The following is a 17,249-nucleotide window of genomic DNA, read 5'->3' on the forward strand; positions in this document are numbered from 1 at the left end:
GATAACACTCAATGAAATCGCGCACATGCGCTTCAGCTTCCGTTCTCTCGCCTATCCGTAATCAACATTCCACCACCCAACAATAATCAGCATGTGATGTTTACCACCCTTTCTTGGGCGCCCAATTACGACAAGCGCGAAGCCACATGTCGTCGATAAACTCCACTTCTTGAGAGAGCACAACTCTCTCAACGGTCATCCATTCACCATCCGGATAACAGAGCGACCCCGCAGAGCAAGGGAGCGATACTCCAGTATGAGGAAAAATCGATACCACAATCATCGCTCAAGATTTACTTTGTCAAAAAGTTGCAACTCAGTTTAGAACCTAGTCGCTGCTGCGTAAAGGGAACGATAAAAGTTCGCGAGCTTCCACTAAATTTATCCACAATTCGGTTCGATTTCGACGCCTAAAAGTAGCCTAATTTCCGTTCAGACCATTTGTGAATCAGATTGTGTCGAGTTGAGGGGAAAATGTCCAGATAATCCACGCAGAAATCTGAATCTGTTTTGTTTCCTCCCAAATACATAGCGCGAGCCCTACTAGCGACCTGCAAAGGCGTTTCCCCGTTGTTACATTGGATACTACACATCTTCGACGATTTTATGGAAAATGTTCTGAACGTTGCGTAATTTCAGGGTGTAGGGAAATTTAGGCTGAACGATGCGGTTCAAACAGTTTCTGCTATCGCTAACGATAGCGATTCAGTATTATTTTGGAATTGGTAGGTTTTCACACTTCGATTCGGTTTTGGGATGCTGCTGATGGGTGGTGCAGAAAATCGATAACTCTCTTCCGTTCGCGGATGGGGGCTTGGATTCTCTCGCTCGCTCGCACTAGCACTAGCTAAACCTAACCGAACATCAATCATGCGATTGTACTCCCAAACTTTGTTTCCAACAGCAAACGGATCCGAAGATGAGGAACGCCTGGTGCGAGATCTTTTCCGCGGGTACAACAAACTGATCCGACCCGTCCAGAACATGACCCAGAAGGTGGACGTACGCTTCGGGTTGGCTTTCGTGCAGTTGATCAACGTGGTAAGTGTTCAGCAATCTGAAGTCTATTCAGATTATTAAAGACTATTCATTATAGAACGAGAAGAATCAGATCATGAAGTCCAACGTGTGGCTGCGATTGGTCTGGAGCGATTACCAGCTACAGTGGGATGAAGCCGATTACGGTGGAATCGGTGTGTTGCGTCTTCCTCCGGACAAGGTCTGGAAGCCGGATATTGTGTTGTTCAATAAGTAAGAGTTCAAAGCTCTTTGAGGTCGATGTAACATCTAAGAATGGTTCTCTCATTCCAGTGCCGACGGTAACTACGAAGTGCGGTACAAATCCAACGTACTGATCTACCCGAACGGTGAAGTCCTGTGGGTACCACCGGCCATCTACCAGAGTTCCTGCACGATCGACGTCACATACTTCCCGTTCGATCAACAGACGTGCATCATGAAGTTCGGTTCGTGGACGTTCAACGGCGATCAGGTTTCACTCGCGCTCTACAACAACAAGAACTTTGTCGATCTGTCCGACTACTGGAAGTCCGGTACGTGGGATATCATCGAGGTTCCGGCCTATCTGAACGTATACGAGGGTAACCCAACCGAAACGGACATCACCTTCTACATCATCATCCGCCGGAAGACTCTGTTCTACACCGTTAACTTGATCCTGCCAACTGTGCTGATTTCGTTCCTTTGCGTTCTGGTGTTCTACCTGCCAGCCGAAGCCGGCGAGAAAGTAACCCTAGGCATTAGTATTCTGCTGTCACTGGTTGTGTTCCTGTTGTTGGTATCGAAGATTTTACCACCGACCTCGCTCGTACTGCCACTGATTGCCAAGTATCTACTGTTCACCTTCATCATGAACACCGTATCCATCCTGGTGACGGTCATCATTATCAACTGGAACTTCCGAGGACCGCGCACCCATCGGATGCCCATGTGGATTCGGTCCGTCTTCCTGCACTACCTGCCGGCCATGTTGCTCATGAAGCGCCCCCGGAAGACCCGTCTGCGCTGGATGATGGAGATGCCCGGTATGAGTATGCCTCCGCAGCCACATACCCATCCATCGTACGGTTCCCCGGCGGAAGTGCCGAAACACATTAGCGCCCTCGGCGGCAAGCAGTCCAAGATGGACGTGATGGAGCTGTCCGATTTGCACCATCCGAACTGCAAGATGAACCGGAAGATGAACAGCGGAGACATCGGGCTGGGAGACTCGTGCCGCCGGGAGAGCGAAAGCTCGGATTCGATCCTGCTGTCGCCGGAGGCGAGTAAGGCGACCGAAGCTGTCGAGTTCATTGCGGAACATTTGAGGAACGAGGATCTGTACATCCAGGTAAGTTGCCAGAGCCATGTTGATCTTTGGACCATTCGAAAAGTGCAGAAGTTTCACATGGATCCAAGATATATTAGAAATCTGCTGATGCTTGATGAGCCACAATTCGATACGTTATATCTACGCCAAATTGATGATTCTCCTACACTGGAATCGGTCCAGGGCTAATCGCTTCCAGTCCCCGTGAATGTTAAATGCCCTTAAGTCCAAGACCTGGTCCAGGTTCTCTGAGAAATATTATATATAGTCGAAGCCTGTCGTGCTCGGTTGCACGACGTTAGGCATAAATACGTTTGGCATAAAGACGTTAGGCATAAGTACGATAGACATAAATACGTTAGGCACTATGGACGTTTGGCATAATAGATGTTTGGCATAATGGACGTTAGGCATAATAGACGATAGGCATAATTTTCAAAATGAAAATAGAAATCGTTTACTGGAAAATTTTATTGACTTTTTTGATATTTTTTTTTCCTATCTTCATTAACGAGATATTTAGCCCTGGGCTTGTTCATCTCGGGACCAACGGCTTTAATTCCCTTCCGAAGGAAGTCCTAACTATGACTTTCACGTCATAAGTGACTATCTCGGGGTTGGGATTTGATCCCAGGTCCTCGGCGTGAGTGTCGTGAGTTCTAACCATAGAGCAAAGCCATGCTAAAGGTATCTCAGTTCGGTTCCTAGTCGATTCATGATCTTTTCGTTTTCTTCACTTTCTTGGCCATGAAGCATAATCGTGTATCGCGCACAAATGAGATAGCCAAGAATAAGAACTACGCTTTACATGATCTGTTGCTCATCTTTTGGGTTTGGTTCTACACATATACCTGGCAAATTTGTCATCAGAGATTATCCCTTCTTTAAATTGAAGGCTGTTCTTTATAGTTTTGATGTCAACAAAATTATTGGAGTTAGTGCTGCTAATGTCTTAATCAGAAAATTTCCCTTCTTCTATAAATAAGCTGCTTAAGCTCTTTCGAGACATTAATGTCATTATTGCTTTTAATATTTCCATCATACATTTTCCCTTCTTTGAGTCATAGGCTTTTCTTTATACTTATACGGTTAATTAAATGGTTGGAAGAAAAGACTGTTCGAGAAATCGCCTTCTTCCAATATATGTTGTTATTTGTATTTTTATAATAGTTTTTGGAATTGTAGATGTAAATATTTCCATCCGAAATTTTCGTTTCGACTTGCTATTGATTGATTATGAGTAACACTGGGTAATCAAATAAGTTGTTGGAGCTCTATGCAATAACATTGGGAATATCATTTTTCTCTCAAATACACGCCATATTTAATGCTGGATACTGTGCTATGTTGAATGTGAACTTGACTTTTGTAATTAAAATAAATATCTAATCAAATTTGAATTTTAAAACTCGACGAATATCGAGGAAATTGATTGAAAATCATCGAACATTGTTTGCACAAGTAGCAAAGAAACCGTTCTAATGTCACCTATCATAACATAAATTCTTGACTTGCCTCTCGATTATTGTCTTCAAGGTACTCATTTGCACTATAAGTATTAATAATTATATGGAAGATTTCCCTTCTTTAGAATTAACTCACTAATGTAAGAGAAATATAACAAAAAATGTCATATACTCATTTAACAACAAATAACACTTAGAACATCGCAAATTTAAATTGATACTTACAAAAATGGATTGAGCTGGATTTTAGAATGATAACAATAAAAATGACAACCAATTTTCCTCCATATCTGTCATTCAGTTCATGGTCACATTTCATAGCACCGAAAAGAGTAATTTAATACCAACCAATCAATCCACCCTTTCGTAACGCTATTTGTATGAACATCGCACTTTATTATGAGCTATCACACCTTAAGGACAGATACCCACCCCCATCAGCGTAATTGAATTTGTAAATGGGCCCGAAAATTTTTCGATATAAGGCGAGTTTCAAATGACACACGCGCAAGTTATTTTATGCCAAACGTCCATTATGCCTAACGTATATTATGCCTAACATCCATTATGCCTAATGTCTTTATGCCTAACGTCCATTATGCCTTACATCCTTATGCCTAACGTCCTTATGCCTAACGTCTTTATGCCTAATGGGGTATACTCGTCGTGCTCTATAGCCTACCTTGTACCTTGATAGCTACAGCGTAGCGTCACATCATTGCCAGGCATATTGTAGAGCTTCATCTTCATTGATCTTAGGAGATACTTTTCCAGTTGCCTCGAACGTTTAGGGTCGCTAAGTCCTTTTCCACTGCGTACAGCCAGCGTATTCGTGGTCTTCCACGAAGTCGCCGATCTCTACCAGGTTCCCTGCTGAATATTATTTTCGCGATTCTTTCTTCCGCCCACTGCCCACTGAAGTCTGCCGTATTTCACACGCTTAATAATATTTGCATCTTTACACACTTGATACAACTAGTGATTCATGAGTTTGCGCCACGCAACATTCTCGAGTTTCCCACCGAGTATCGTTCTGCAGCACTTTACGCTTGAAAACACCGAAGGCTTTCCAACGTCCATGCTTCGTCAAAAGGCCCTATACGCAGCAGCCACCCGTCTTTTCACTTCACGGGAAACGTCGATGTCACAATTGTGACAAGTGACAACGACGTCGTGCTCTATACGCTTAGAAGTATCCCACTCTTCATACATTTCATACAACTCGGGATGCTTTTTCCAATTTACCGGCGAGTATGTTGAAACCGCTAAACACAGAGAGGATATTTTTTCTAGAAACAGACTTCAGACTGAATCCAACTCTTAGCCCCGAGCTCCACTTGGCCAACTGCACCGTGCTCCATGCTCCTCATGACTACCCAGCAAACCAGAGATCATATAAGGATGTTCATTTCAAATTGTATAAATGTACAATTTTCGTTGGAATTGGATACGATACAAAACTTAATTGATTGAAATCGTTAATCGAGTCATAAATTTCATCCGACTTGAGTTTGCATCTTATAGAATTCTAATTTAATCTGACCAAATATGTAACTTCATACTACCATTCCATTACGATTTCTTTTTCACTTGGTATGACTCTATTATAATCATCAATGTAAGATTACAAATAATTTCATCTGATGTAGATTTAAAATCATATATGGAAAGAACCCAACATAAACAGAAAAAGTGGAATTCATAAACATAGGTTTTGACTTACCGGTTAACTCTTTCTTTCCCACGACTGTTTCAAATAAATAAAAATAGAAAACAGTCTTTTTATTCGAAGTTGTTGAACAAATATCTTTTATTTAGGTCAAAATTATTGAACAAGCAGACAACTATAAAAAAAACAAATGGAGCTCCTGAGCTCCATCGGGCAGGTCTGCCCGCATCCGGCCGCCGGCCTCATTCTGTGCGGCCCGCGAAGAGTTTGAAGACCCTCCTCATAACTGATCCTCCAACGTAATGTGAGATCATACTAAGAGCTATTTTCAACTAAAGTCAATTTCAAGCTAAAAATTCAGTTAGGTGATTTCTTACATTCTTTTATTCTATTAATTTTTTCAATAATAACACACGAATCATTGAAAATTTTATTTAAAGTAATTTGAAAAGCATCTTATCAACTTTGAGCTAGACTGATCTGGGTAAGATAATGACAAATATTAGGTAGATTCATTTCATGCAAAATCTTTAGCATGATTCTAACAGAATTCTAGACATTATTTTAAAGAAAAATCGTCCGGATTCTCATGGAGAGAGTTCTCAAAGAATCTTAGTAGAATTCCATAGGTTGTCAAGGATTACCCGATCAAACTCGGTGCATAGTTGAAACATCTCGTAAACAGGGGTTTTGCATAATAGTAGGTGAATTTATGACAGAATCCTGAGTAAGACTCTAATAAATTTCTGGAAAATATTCTCAAGAGTCCAGAATTGTGAACATTTCAATGCGTTGTTGTATTTTATAACACTGGTTGTGAAACCTCGCTTGTTATACACAACATTTGCGGAGTACGCTTTGAAATTTGACTTAAACGTCTGACCATGCAGACATGCATAACAGGAAACATTTTTGTGACATTTGAAATATTTATGTATTGCTATTGGATGCTTAAAAACCTGGATATACAAATTCACGAATGAAAGAAATGTTTCAAACGTGTTCATATCGATTTTAGATAGCGAAAAAGGTATTTAGATAAAAAATAAAAATTTGAACATAAGAGGGTCAAAAAATCATGCCTTCCAATTACGCCTACGCGTGTTGAAAATTTTCATTTTACTTACTTTTTTGGTAGTCCGTAAACCCAGTAATTTTTTACCGACCTAAATAAAATGTTCAGTATAAATCATCATTTAAAATATGCTGATTGTTTTTTGTTCTACATACACACTTAGATTTTTTTCACGAGCTCGGCTGTGCGAATCTCGGTTTCCCGATTTTAACTGAGACTCAGCAAACAAATTCTCCGGTTTCTTAGCAACGAAGCACGATTTACTGATACTCGGCTTTTATTTGCTGAGATCCCAGTTAATTTGTTTGCCGACTAATCGGCTGTGTGGATCTCGGTTAAAATTATCCGAGATTCGGCATTCTGAATTAAGTGTGTAACCAAAACCTAGGAATTGTTTGTGCTCTAAAAAAGTTTGGCCCGCCACACAATTTTAATTCTGGGATTTGGCCCGCGGCTCAAAAAGGTTGGGCGGGCCTGGCATACAGCGTACTAGACTAGACAATAAACATGCTACTATTTCTAATCTATAAAATATGTATGACTGCACATTTAATCGTTACAATTGTGGGACGTAAATATGAATTTTCAACAAACTATGTATTGTTCGTCACTGTGAGTGTCGACACAAACTCTAATTCATGAATTATTTATGTTTCACATTTTTTTTTTATTTTCAGAACACCCCTTTTTACCTTTATTTTTGTAATTAAAAAAAAACTTTGAATGGTTCGACACTACAAGTGTAGACTTGCGAAAAGTTCACTTTATTCAACAAACTTTGGATGGTTCGCCACTGTAAGTGTCGGCATAAGAATAAGAGTGTTCTATGATGTTCCAACCAATCAAGTTTTTTGTTTCTTTTCAAATAAGTAATATATAATAACACATGCTTTCGTCCTGACAGCTGTAGGAATGTTACATTTAGGCATTTGTTCAACAAACTTTGAATGGTTCGTCACCTCAAGTGTCGGCATAATTTTCCACTACATAGAAATTGTTCATCTCAAATGAAAATATTATATTTACAAATAAGCATGTATATATCTCATAAATCATTATTTATCATGGTCTAATCGCTTATCAAAGTGAATCCTGTGACCCAACGATCCTTCCCATTAACAAACATCCCTCTCAGTAACCTTTGTGGAGATGCAGAGGCAAACACGGTCTCCAAATAGCAAAGGTTACACACTAACATTCCTTCCCCCAATCCCACCTGACTGCAAGGACGTGGCCGGCGCTGTTATTGACCCTGTATAAATAGAGGCACTGAATTATGCACATTGAAGAAGATTATGGCCAATCCCAGCCAAACTTCTAGTTGATTCTTTGTACATTTTCACTGACTTCGGTCAATCACGGAATAGCAACCATTGATATGTGTAGTCAGTCTAAGCTAAGCTAAGCTAAGAAAAAATCAGTATTTCTCGAACATTTTTTTTATTTTGTTTGGTTTTTGAACAACTTTCAACAGTTTTTTGTCGAAATTATTATAAATGACGTAGGAACAAACCATTTTGAGAAAAAAAACTTCTAAAATAATCGGATATATCAAAAATTATATTCGTGCAAAGTTGTGGAGCTCTGGAGCTACCATGGGAAAGAGAGGGTTAAAAGAACATGACCATTCATCGGATTAAAAACAATGAAATCACTTTGCATCAGTATTTTTGTAAGATTACAATAAGACAAATTAAGTCATATAAACTGCAATACACAATCGTACATAAATTATAGTGAACGCCAAATCAAATTGTTTGGAGTTGTATTGACCATGATAAATTCTCTAAAATGTACGTATATGGCCTCCAGATTTGTGTGAATAGAGGGAATGTGTGCTTCTAATACAATCTGTTTTTACCGCATAAGTATTCACTTTATTCGCTTACAGTCTCAGTTATGTGAGTACCGAGTTCCAAATAATCCCAGTAACCATCCTCTGACACTCAGTTCCTGTCCTAGCTATCTCCTCCAGCCTACACCTCAGCGTTTAGGCCAGGCTATGCCTCCTCGTCCAGGTATTGCCTCTTCGTTCAGATTCTGCTTGCCTCATCGAACTGGCCTCAGCATCTTCGATCCACCCCTTCGATATCACTACCAGTTCGATACTACTCTTTTATTCAAGCCTGGGTCTACATGTGTAACCACTTTCACTTATAGTTCGATAAGTTTACTTACAGATATATCCAGTACAGGTATGTGACAACAGCACTTCACGTTCGTAGACGTCGAAGGCTCACTGGTCCACTTCCTTTTGTATCTACGATTCATAGCCATGTATGTCAGCCGAATAACTGTATAACTCAAGTTATGTTCTTGTATGCAGACTACGTAACTTAAGCTGTTTGCGAAGTTCGTAGAAAGCTCAACTCGCAACACCTCACTCACTTTACTTTTGAGTCCTTCAAGACATGACCTGCACCACAATGTTACGCCATGGCTGCTTACCTCCAGTTTCTCGATCGTCCAACACTTCCAAGATCCTGCTCCACTTAGTCGAACCACAAAGCTCGTTGCGCCCCTTTTTGCGCTCGTCTTGTACTGGCCGGATTCGCTGTGAACACCAAAGATCGTGTTAAGCACACGTCGTTCAAAAACTCCTAGTGTTTGCAGGTCTCCTTTGAGCATTGTCCACGTCCCATGCCGTAGAAGACTACCGGCCTTATCACCGTATTGTACATGGTACACTTAGTACGGAGGTGAAGTTTACCAGGCCGTAAGGTCTTGTGGAGTCCGTAGTAAGCACGACTTCCGGCAATGATACGTCTTCGAGTTTCTCTGCTGCAGTTGTTATCCGACATTACTAGTAATCCAAGGCAAATTACAAACTCAACAAGGATTTGTCACAGCAAAAACGTTTGATTCGTTTTTGATCGTTTCTTTAGAAAACAATTTTCGTATTCATCGAAGAGGAACTTCACTAGCGATTTCTGTCACGAAAGGTCGAAAAAGAGGAAATGATTTTTGAGCAGAGCCCCATTGATAGTTGCGTAGTCTAGCAGAGCTTGAATAAAATAGGTGCTTCTGGTTCGAAGGTTGGAAGACTAATGAATATTTATTTTAAATAACAAGCTTAGGTTTCTAAGGTTAATGGCGTAGCTAAGGATCTGAACCGGTCCAACGTCGGTGAATTCCGACCGAAGATTGCTCCACCACATGGCTTCTTGAATGCTCCGGGAGAGCGCCATATACTCCGCCTCGCATGACGAAAGTGCTACAGTCGGCTGTTTCTTCACATTCCAGGCTATGGCAGCACCCTGCATCGTAAAGACGTAGCCGGTTGTCGATCTGCGGCTATCTGGATCTCCTCCCCATCTCCATTTCCTCTCTTTCAGTCTTCGGGGCCATCGACTTTTCCAGTCTACTGCTCGGATCCGCCGGAGCTGCTACCGGATTCGCATTCGTCATTCCAAAATGACGAACGATCTCCTCAATATACGACTGTTGGTCCAACGAAAGCTTGCCTTCACGTCGATCCCGCTGGATCCCAGTGCCAAGGCAGTGTGTGGCCTCACCCAGGTCCTTCATTTTAAATCGCTGCATCAAAAAATCCTTTAGCCTCTTCTTCAGTCGTCGGTCGTTTGTGAATATCAACAGGTCGTCTACGTATATCGTCATGAAAAGCATTTTCTCTCCATCCAGCATCCAGTACAGGCAGGTGTCTACCCGCGATCTTTGCAGGCCGAATTCTCGCAGCACCTCGTCCAGCTTCGCATTCCATACTCGGCTCGATTGCTTCAGACCGTATAAAGCCTTGTTCAGCTTGCAGACCTTGCCATTTGGAACCGCGAATCCTTCCGGCTGGACCACCCAGCTCGCCTTGCAAGAATGCGGTAATCACGTCCATCTGGTCTACATCCAAGTCGAACTTCGTTGCTACCACCATCAGGTACCGAATGGTCGAATAGCGTACTACGGGGGCGCTCCAGGCTTCCATCAGGTCCTCGCTTGATAGCAAAAACCCACTTGTTTCGGATGGCTTTGCGTTCCTCTGGCAGATTCGATAACGTCCAGGTCTGGTTTTCGCTCAATGACGCCATCTCTTGCTTCATCGCCGCGATCCAGCAATCACGATCAGGTCGCCGCATGACCTCGTCGTAGCTCTGTGGAACGTCCTCCACAAGCATCGATGGAGCAGATGGCTGGGGGGGAATAACTTCGCCAGAAAACGTACCGTAAGTTACAAAATCATCATACTTGCCTGGACAAATGCGCTCCCGACCGCTGCGCCTCAACCCTTGTTGACTTTCTTCAACTGGTCTTAATTGTTGCGGTGGGAGCGCGTGGTCGCTGCAGGCGTCTTCAAAATCATCGCCAGACGTCTCCAGCGTGTTGTTGATTGCTGCACCTTCCTCCTCATCATCGGAATTGTTGGCGTTCACATCTGGACATTCAACGGACACAATGGTCTCTTCAGTTAACAGCTCCATGAATTGCACCGGTCGAACCTCTTGAAGATTCTCGGTTCGAGGAACCTGCCCGTCCTCGTTAACCGCTTCCACGTCACGACTGATCTCGAACTTGTAGCTCTCCGGGAGGTAAACCCGGAATCCCTTCGTGTCCTCGCAATAGCGCCCTTCACCGCCTTCGGATCGAACTTCCTACGCTTTACCTTGGGAACATGGACCATCACACTCGTACCGAAAACCTTCAGGTGCCGCAAATCGGGCCTCTTGCCAGTCCAGAGCTCTTCCGGTGTCGTGTTCCCAATGGACCTGGCCGGTGTTCGGTTCACCAGGTATGCTGCCGTCGAAATTGCCTCCGCCCAGAATTCTTTCTGCATGCGCGCATCGTTCAGCAGACATCTAGCCTTCTCCACAAGGGTTCTATTCATCCTCTCTGCCGTACCGTTCTGTTCCGGAGTGTATGGACACGACCTCTGATGACGGATGCCATCTTTCTCCAGTGTCTTCCGGAATTCGTCGTTCATGTATTCACGCCCATTGTCTGTCCTGAGGATTTTTAGCTTTTTACCTGTTTGCCGCTCCGCCTTCGCTCGAAACAACTTGAACGCCGCCAAGGCTTCACTTTTTGCCTTCAGGAAGTAAACGGCCAAAAAAATGGTCTTCGTGATTGTTTCCCTTCCAGACACACCGTGCAATCCTTCATCTTCTCGCCTTGAAAATCCACGCCATCGGACACATTCTTGAGCTGCTTCAGACTTGAATCGTTCAAGTGGCCCATACTCTGATGCCACAACTGAATTCCATTCGCCAGAAACGTTCGCTCCGACCGATTCAAACGGTACAGGCCGCCTTCTTCCTTGCCGGAAACGACCAGCTCACCGTCCTCATTCAGCACTTAACATTTGTCCGCAGTGAATTTTATGGTATGGCCTCTCTTGCAGTTCGAACTTAGCGACAACAGGTTAGTTGCCAAATTGGAAATTTTCAGCACTCCGTGAACATCGATCGTGCCATCAGACACTTCCTCTAGACATGGCCTCCATGCTGCCATTGTTTGCGGTCCCCACCGCGTGCTGTAGTGCTGTTTCGTCCATGAAAACCTGGTTCGGTCTGGCCATGTGACACGTCGCTCCTGAATCAAAGTACCAGGCGTCTGCTTGAACATCGCCGATCGCAAAAATACTGCAGAGCCCGCACGACTTCGATTTCGTCTTGCATGACCAACTTGTCCGGACATTTCGACGCAAAATGGCCTGGCTTGCCACAGTTGAAGCACGTCTTCTCGGGTTTCTTCTTGGCTTGCCCCTTGAATTTGGTCGAATTCATGCCTCGCGTGTACAGTGCACCTTCATCGTTGCTGTTCGTTGGTCCCCTCTCGAACTTCACATCTTGAAGGATTTTTGCTTACACCGCATCCGAGATCAGATTTGCTCCGGAGGCCTCCAATCCCATAAACATGGGCTCGTAATGTTCTGGTAGCCCCATCAGCAGCAACGCCACCAGCCACGAGTCGTCCACCTTGAACCCAATCGAAGCAAGCTTGTGGGTGGTTCTTATCAGCTCGTTGACGTATTCCTCCACGCTTGAGCTACTCATCAACCGGATGGACGTCAACTTCCGGAGTAGGCCGATTTTCCGTGTCAACCCGGTGTCTTGAAATGCTGTACCAAGTTTCCTCCATGCTTCCGCTGCATCCGCCGCGTCCTGGACGAGGCTATAATTATAGCTCTCCAGACTGAGACAGATTGTCGCCAGCGCATGCATCTTGACATCAGCAGCTACAACTTCACCTTCCGCCGGTTCGATGGCACACCAGCTTCCCTCTCGAATCAATATCATCCGCATCGCGAATGCCCAGGTGGAGTAATTTTCGCGTCCCTTCAACTTCTCTATGGCCGACATCGCCACGGACCCCGTCGTAACTCGAACGCTTCCTGCTTCAGGTCGACTGCCGTTTCCGCCGCCAGCTTGAGATCCGGAGCTTGCTCCTGTTGGTGGTGCCATCTTGAATTTTTGAAATCTTCTTCCGGCTACCGGCTGGGCCCATAACCTCTAACAGAGCTTGAATAAAATAGGTGCTTCTGGTCCGAAGGTTGGAAGACTAATGAATATTTATTTCAAACTAGTGGTCCCGGCAAACTTCGTCTTGCCATCAAGTAGGCTGTTGAAAACCAGTACGAATCGTCCCATACAAAATGACAGTTCCGTTCACTCTCGTTATTCCGACTTTCCCGGTGAATATCCTGGGATTTTTATACACACAAACACGTCGGAACCCTTTACGAACAAAACGGTGAAAGAATCGCTCAAATTCGTTGCCCCGTTCGTAAGCCATTTCGTGACATACAAACACCAATCCATTTTTATTTATATAGATAACAAGCTTAGGTTGGCGTAGCTAAGGATCTGATTGCGTAGCTAACATAAGTCGCGGGTTACTACACATCACGTAGAACCATTGCGTGTAGTTATGTTTCATAGCTTCTTATGTGCCTGAACATGCGATGGATGCTCTTTTTTCTGCGATGGATACCTTTTTTGGCTATCCTTGCTGTAGTATTCGAAGAGAGCAATACGAAGTAGTTTCGATAGAACAAGGAACAAGTTTTTATTGAAAACGTCTTGATTGATTGGTGGTTAGTAAAAGAGTGAAATACCAATTAGCTCCTAAATTTCCAGTAACAAACTGGTTGCTACGCGAGACTTCTAATCAGTCATAGATTACTTAGTTTCTCAACACCACCTCTCAATCGGACAGTCTTGCGTTCATTTACAACAGCAAACTAGGAGCATCGATACTGATTGTGAAGATTGGATCTGCTGTCGCAACACATTTCTCTCCAGAATGTGGTGTACCTCGAGGGAGCAACTTGGGACCTCTTCTGTTCGTGTTGTTTTTGAACGATGCGTCGCTGACGAATTGCTGTGTTTTATTTTAAGCTGACGATTTGAAAATCTTTCTTGTCATTCGTCGTATTGAGGATTGTCGACAGCTACTAGAGCAACTGAATCTGTTTTGCGAATAGTGCGCACTCAATTTTCCAATGATTAGTGCTTTAAAGTGTTCTGTAATCACCTTCAGGCGATCAGAGAACCCTATTTGACACAACTACACGAACAGCAGTGAAGCTAAGTATGCTGTTTCGCTCAAGAAAATTAAAGAAATAGGTCAAGATATTTCCTACAGAGAGTCCTCTTTGAAATGACATTTCTTCTCAACTGCGTACTGCGATCAGACCATTTCTGGGAAGAAATTTGTCACGCAACGAGATAGGCGATTTCTTTTCTTGTCAGTAGCAAACCAGCCTTGAACCGTTAAATCGAGTGGAACATGTCAAGGATATAGGAATCATCTTGATTGTGATTCTGACATTCAAAATGCACTTCTCAGCGATAATCGATCATGCCTATCGCCAGCTTGGATTCATTTTCAAGATTGCGAACGAGTTTGATGACCCACTGTGTCTGCGATCCTTGGTTCGATCCATACTTGAGTTTGGTTCCGTTGAATTAACATTTGTTACATTTTCCATGGAATTTGTAGATCTTCTGCGTGGATGCAACAAATGCTGCAGGTATTTTGTCGTCAACATCTGTCATGTCTTTTGTGCGCTTCGTAGCCGTACGGTTAGTGTTCCCAAACATTTAGCCGCGTTGAGTCAAGGAGTGTGGGTTCGATTCCCGCTTCAGTTCGGAAGACTTTTCGTCAGGAACGTATTTCGACTGTGCCACTGGGCGTTACATGCTAGTCCGTTGTCTAGTGTGGTGTTTCCTTCAAAGGGCAAATCGTCCACTGGAAGGATTAACGTGTCGTTGTCTTTTTCCTTTTATAATCCGATCATTCTTCTGGAGCTCTTCTGCTAGCAAACGTTCTCGCACTAGAACCAGCGTCAGCTTGTCCTCATCAAGATTCTCTAATGCGGTCACCAGGGGATCAAAGGATTCCGGAACTGTGACGAACAGTTGTGAAACTAAGTCACCCTCTTCCAATTTAGCGCCAGCCGATTTTAACTGCCAAATCAGTTCGTCGGAAGTCTTCAGGTGGTCCTTTACCGACGATCATTCAGCCATTTTTAGCTTCGCCAATTACTTCCGGATTATCGTTTGAGATGAAACAGATTTCTTCGCATATACGTTAACCAAAGTTGTCCAGATTTCAGTTCGATTAGGTCAAACCTGAGAAGGCGGCTCTGTCCCAGTGAGGACATAATGCCAAGAAGAAGAAGAGGCAAAATTAATCATAAAAGTTCCCCTTGGGGGAAAAATCTGCTTTGGCTTACAGTTACATAAAAATAATTGATTTTTCGTCGAAGTAATCTACACGCTATGCTATAAAGTACAGATTTAAATGTTATTGATCTCTCCTGTTTCCCTCATCAGACCCGCGAGGACTGGAAGTATGTCGCGATGGTGATCGATCGACTGCAGCTGTACATCTTCTTTATCGTAACCACTGCCGGCACGGTTGGAATTCTGATGGACGCGCCGCACATTTTCGAGTACGTCGACCAGGACCGAATCATCGAAATCTACCGCGGAAAGTAAGGAGCCGATTGGCGAAGTCGCGTCATCGCCGTCGTCGTCGGCGTCGTTGTTGGAATGTTAGGTTAACATTTGCTCAAAACCAAACCAGAAAAATGGGTCACTTTTTTACTGTAACGTACTCGAGTAGAATGCGAAACGTGCCGTGGGGTTGAGCAGGATTTTAAGTGTAATCGTTGATAGAGAATTTTCTGAAAGGAAGGTAGCAAACAAGCACAGCAGTGTTAGATAATTGTATTTTCTAGGGAAAATTGTTCTTCCTTGTGTTTCCAGTGTTGAGTTTATTACACCGTTTCTAGGCTCATTCAAGATTAGCACAAATGTTTGCAAAACAATTTTGACAGTGACGTCAGTTTGAAATGCCAAATTTTGTTCTAGAGGCCGCCACGAGGCAAATCGAAGAATTTTTTGAGCTCACTTTTGAACTAGGAATTTTTTAAAACGGTCAATTTGCGTTATCCTGTAAATCGAGGGGATTATAAGAATATGATACCACTAATAGTAACCAAATGAAAATATATCGCAAAGCTAAGCCATTTCTCAGAAATAAAGTAAAAAAGGAAACATTGACTTGGAGTAAAGATGAAAACCACTACTGCAACGAGAAGAACTAATCTTTCAGTGAGATACGTGTTTTCGAAATAGTATTAGAAAACAAAACACACTTACAAGAGGAAATATAAAAGGCATAATGAAAAACAAAAATGATAAAACACTTATTCGAAAACAATAACTAGAATACAAAACAAACTGTCGGTAATAATTAAATGGATGAAAATCAACTAATCTCATCAATATCAATCACAACCAAATCATTCACCAAGCGACGACAGAAACTGACAATTTTCAACATAAAAAAAATCAGTAAAAAAGGAAATCTCGGAAGGATGATATTATTACAAACTACCAATTAACAGTAAAAGCAAACCTAAGAAGCAAAACGCAAGCAGTAAACGATTTTTGTGCACAAAACCAACTAAAAATTAACAGTAAACAAAGTGTAAAAGCATTATAGGGAGAATGCACCATCCCGAATGGAATGTGGAAAATAACTGAACACACACAACATTTGATGACAATTAACATTACACGTTGTATTGGTAAGCATTTTTAAGAAAAAGAAAACACAACAGCAGCAACAACAACAAAGGGTATAATAATAAACTTTAAACGATAGTTCGTATTAATTGTTCACTTTTTTCTTTCGACAAGACATGACAGCCCTCTTAAAGTTCGTTCAAATTTTGATTTTCGTGTTTCTCTCCAAACGTTATTTGTTCTCAGATGGTCTTCTTTTTTGGCATTAACGTCCCCACTGGGACAGAGCCGGCTACTCAGCGTAGTGTTCTAAGAGCACTTCCAAAGTTATTAACTGAGAGCTTTCTTTGTCGAAATTGCCATTTTCGCATTCGTATATCGTGTGACAGGTACGATAAAACTCTATGCCCAGGGAAGTCAAGGAAATTTCCAATTACAAAAAGATCATGGACCGACCGGGAATCGAACCCAGACACCTTCAGAATAGCTTTGCTTTGTAGCCGCGGACTCTAACCACTCGGCTGAGGAAGGCGCCATTCTAGAGATTTGGTCTCTATTTTAATGTAAATTTCTTTGAATAGAGATAAATCTTTTTTTTATCAAAATGATCTCTAGCCACTATTTTGCTTTTTCTGCTTGCGGTGAATCCTAGTGCATTATTCTAAAGGTTCTATAGAATCGTTCAGATAATCTAACGCGACTTTTCTACAGGAAATTATTTTTT

General features: G+C 42.6%; 1 protein-coding gene across 1 annotated transcript; it reads left to right on the plus strand.

The window, feature by feature from the left end:
- Positions 1–226: 226 nt before the first annotated feature.
- Positions 227–16,460, plus strand: LOC5573524 (acetylcholine receptor subunit beta-like 1). The gene is made up of 5 exons (XM_001660871.2): positions 227–725; positions 905–1,041; positions 1,097–1,251; positions 1,312–2,350; positions 15,326–16,460. The coding sequence occupies exons 1-5, from the start codon at positions 665–667 to the stop codon at positions 15,488–15,490; spliced, it is 1,557 nt and encodes a 518-aa protein (XP_001660921.1). The 5' UTR covers positions 227–664; the 3' UTR covers positions 15,491–16,460.
- The last annotated feature ends 789 nt before the right edge of the window (positions 16,461–17,249 follow it).

The sequence above is a fragment of the Aedes aegypti genome, chromosome 1 (assembly GCF_002204515.2).
Source record: "Aedes aegypti strain LVP_AGWG chromosome 1, AaegL5.0 Primary Assembly, whole genome shotgun sequence".
NCBI classification, from domain to species: domain Eukaryota; kingdom Metazoa; phylum Arthropoda; class Insecta; order Diptera; family Culicidae; genus Aedes; species Aedes aegypti.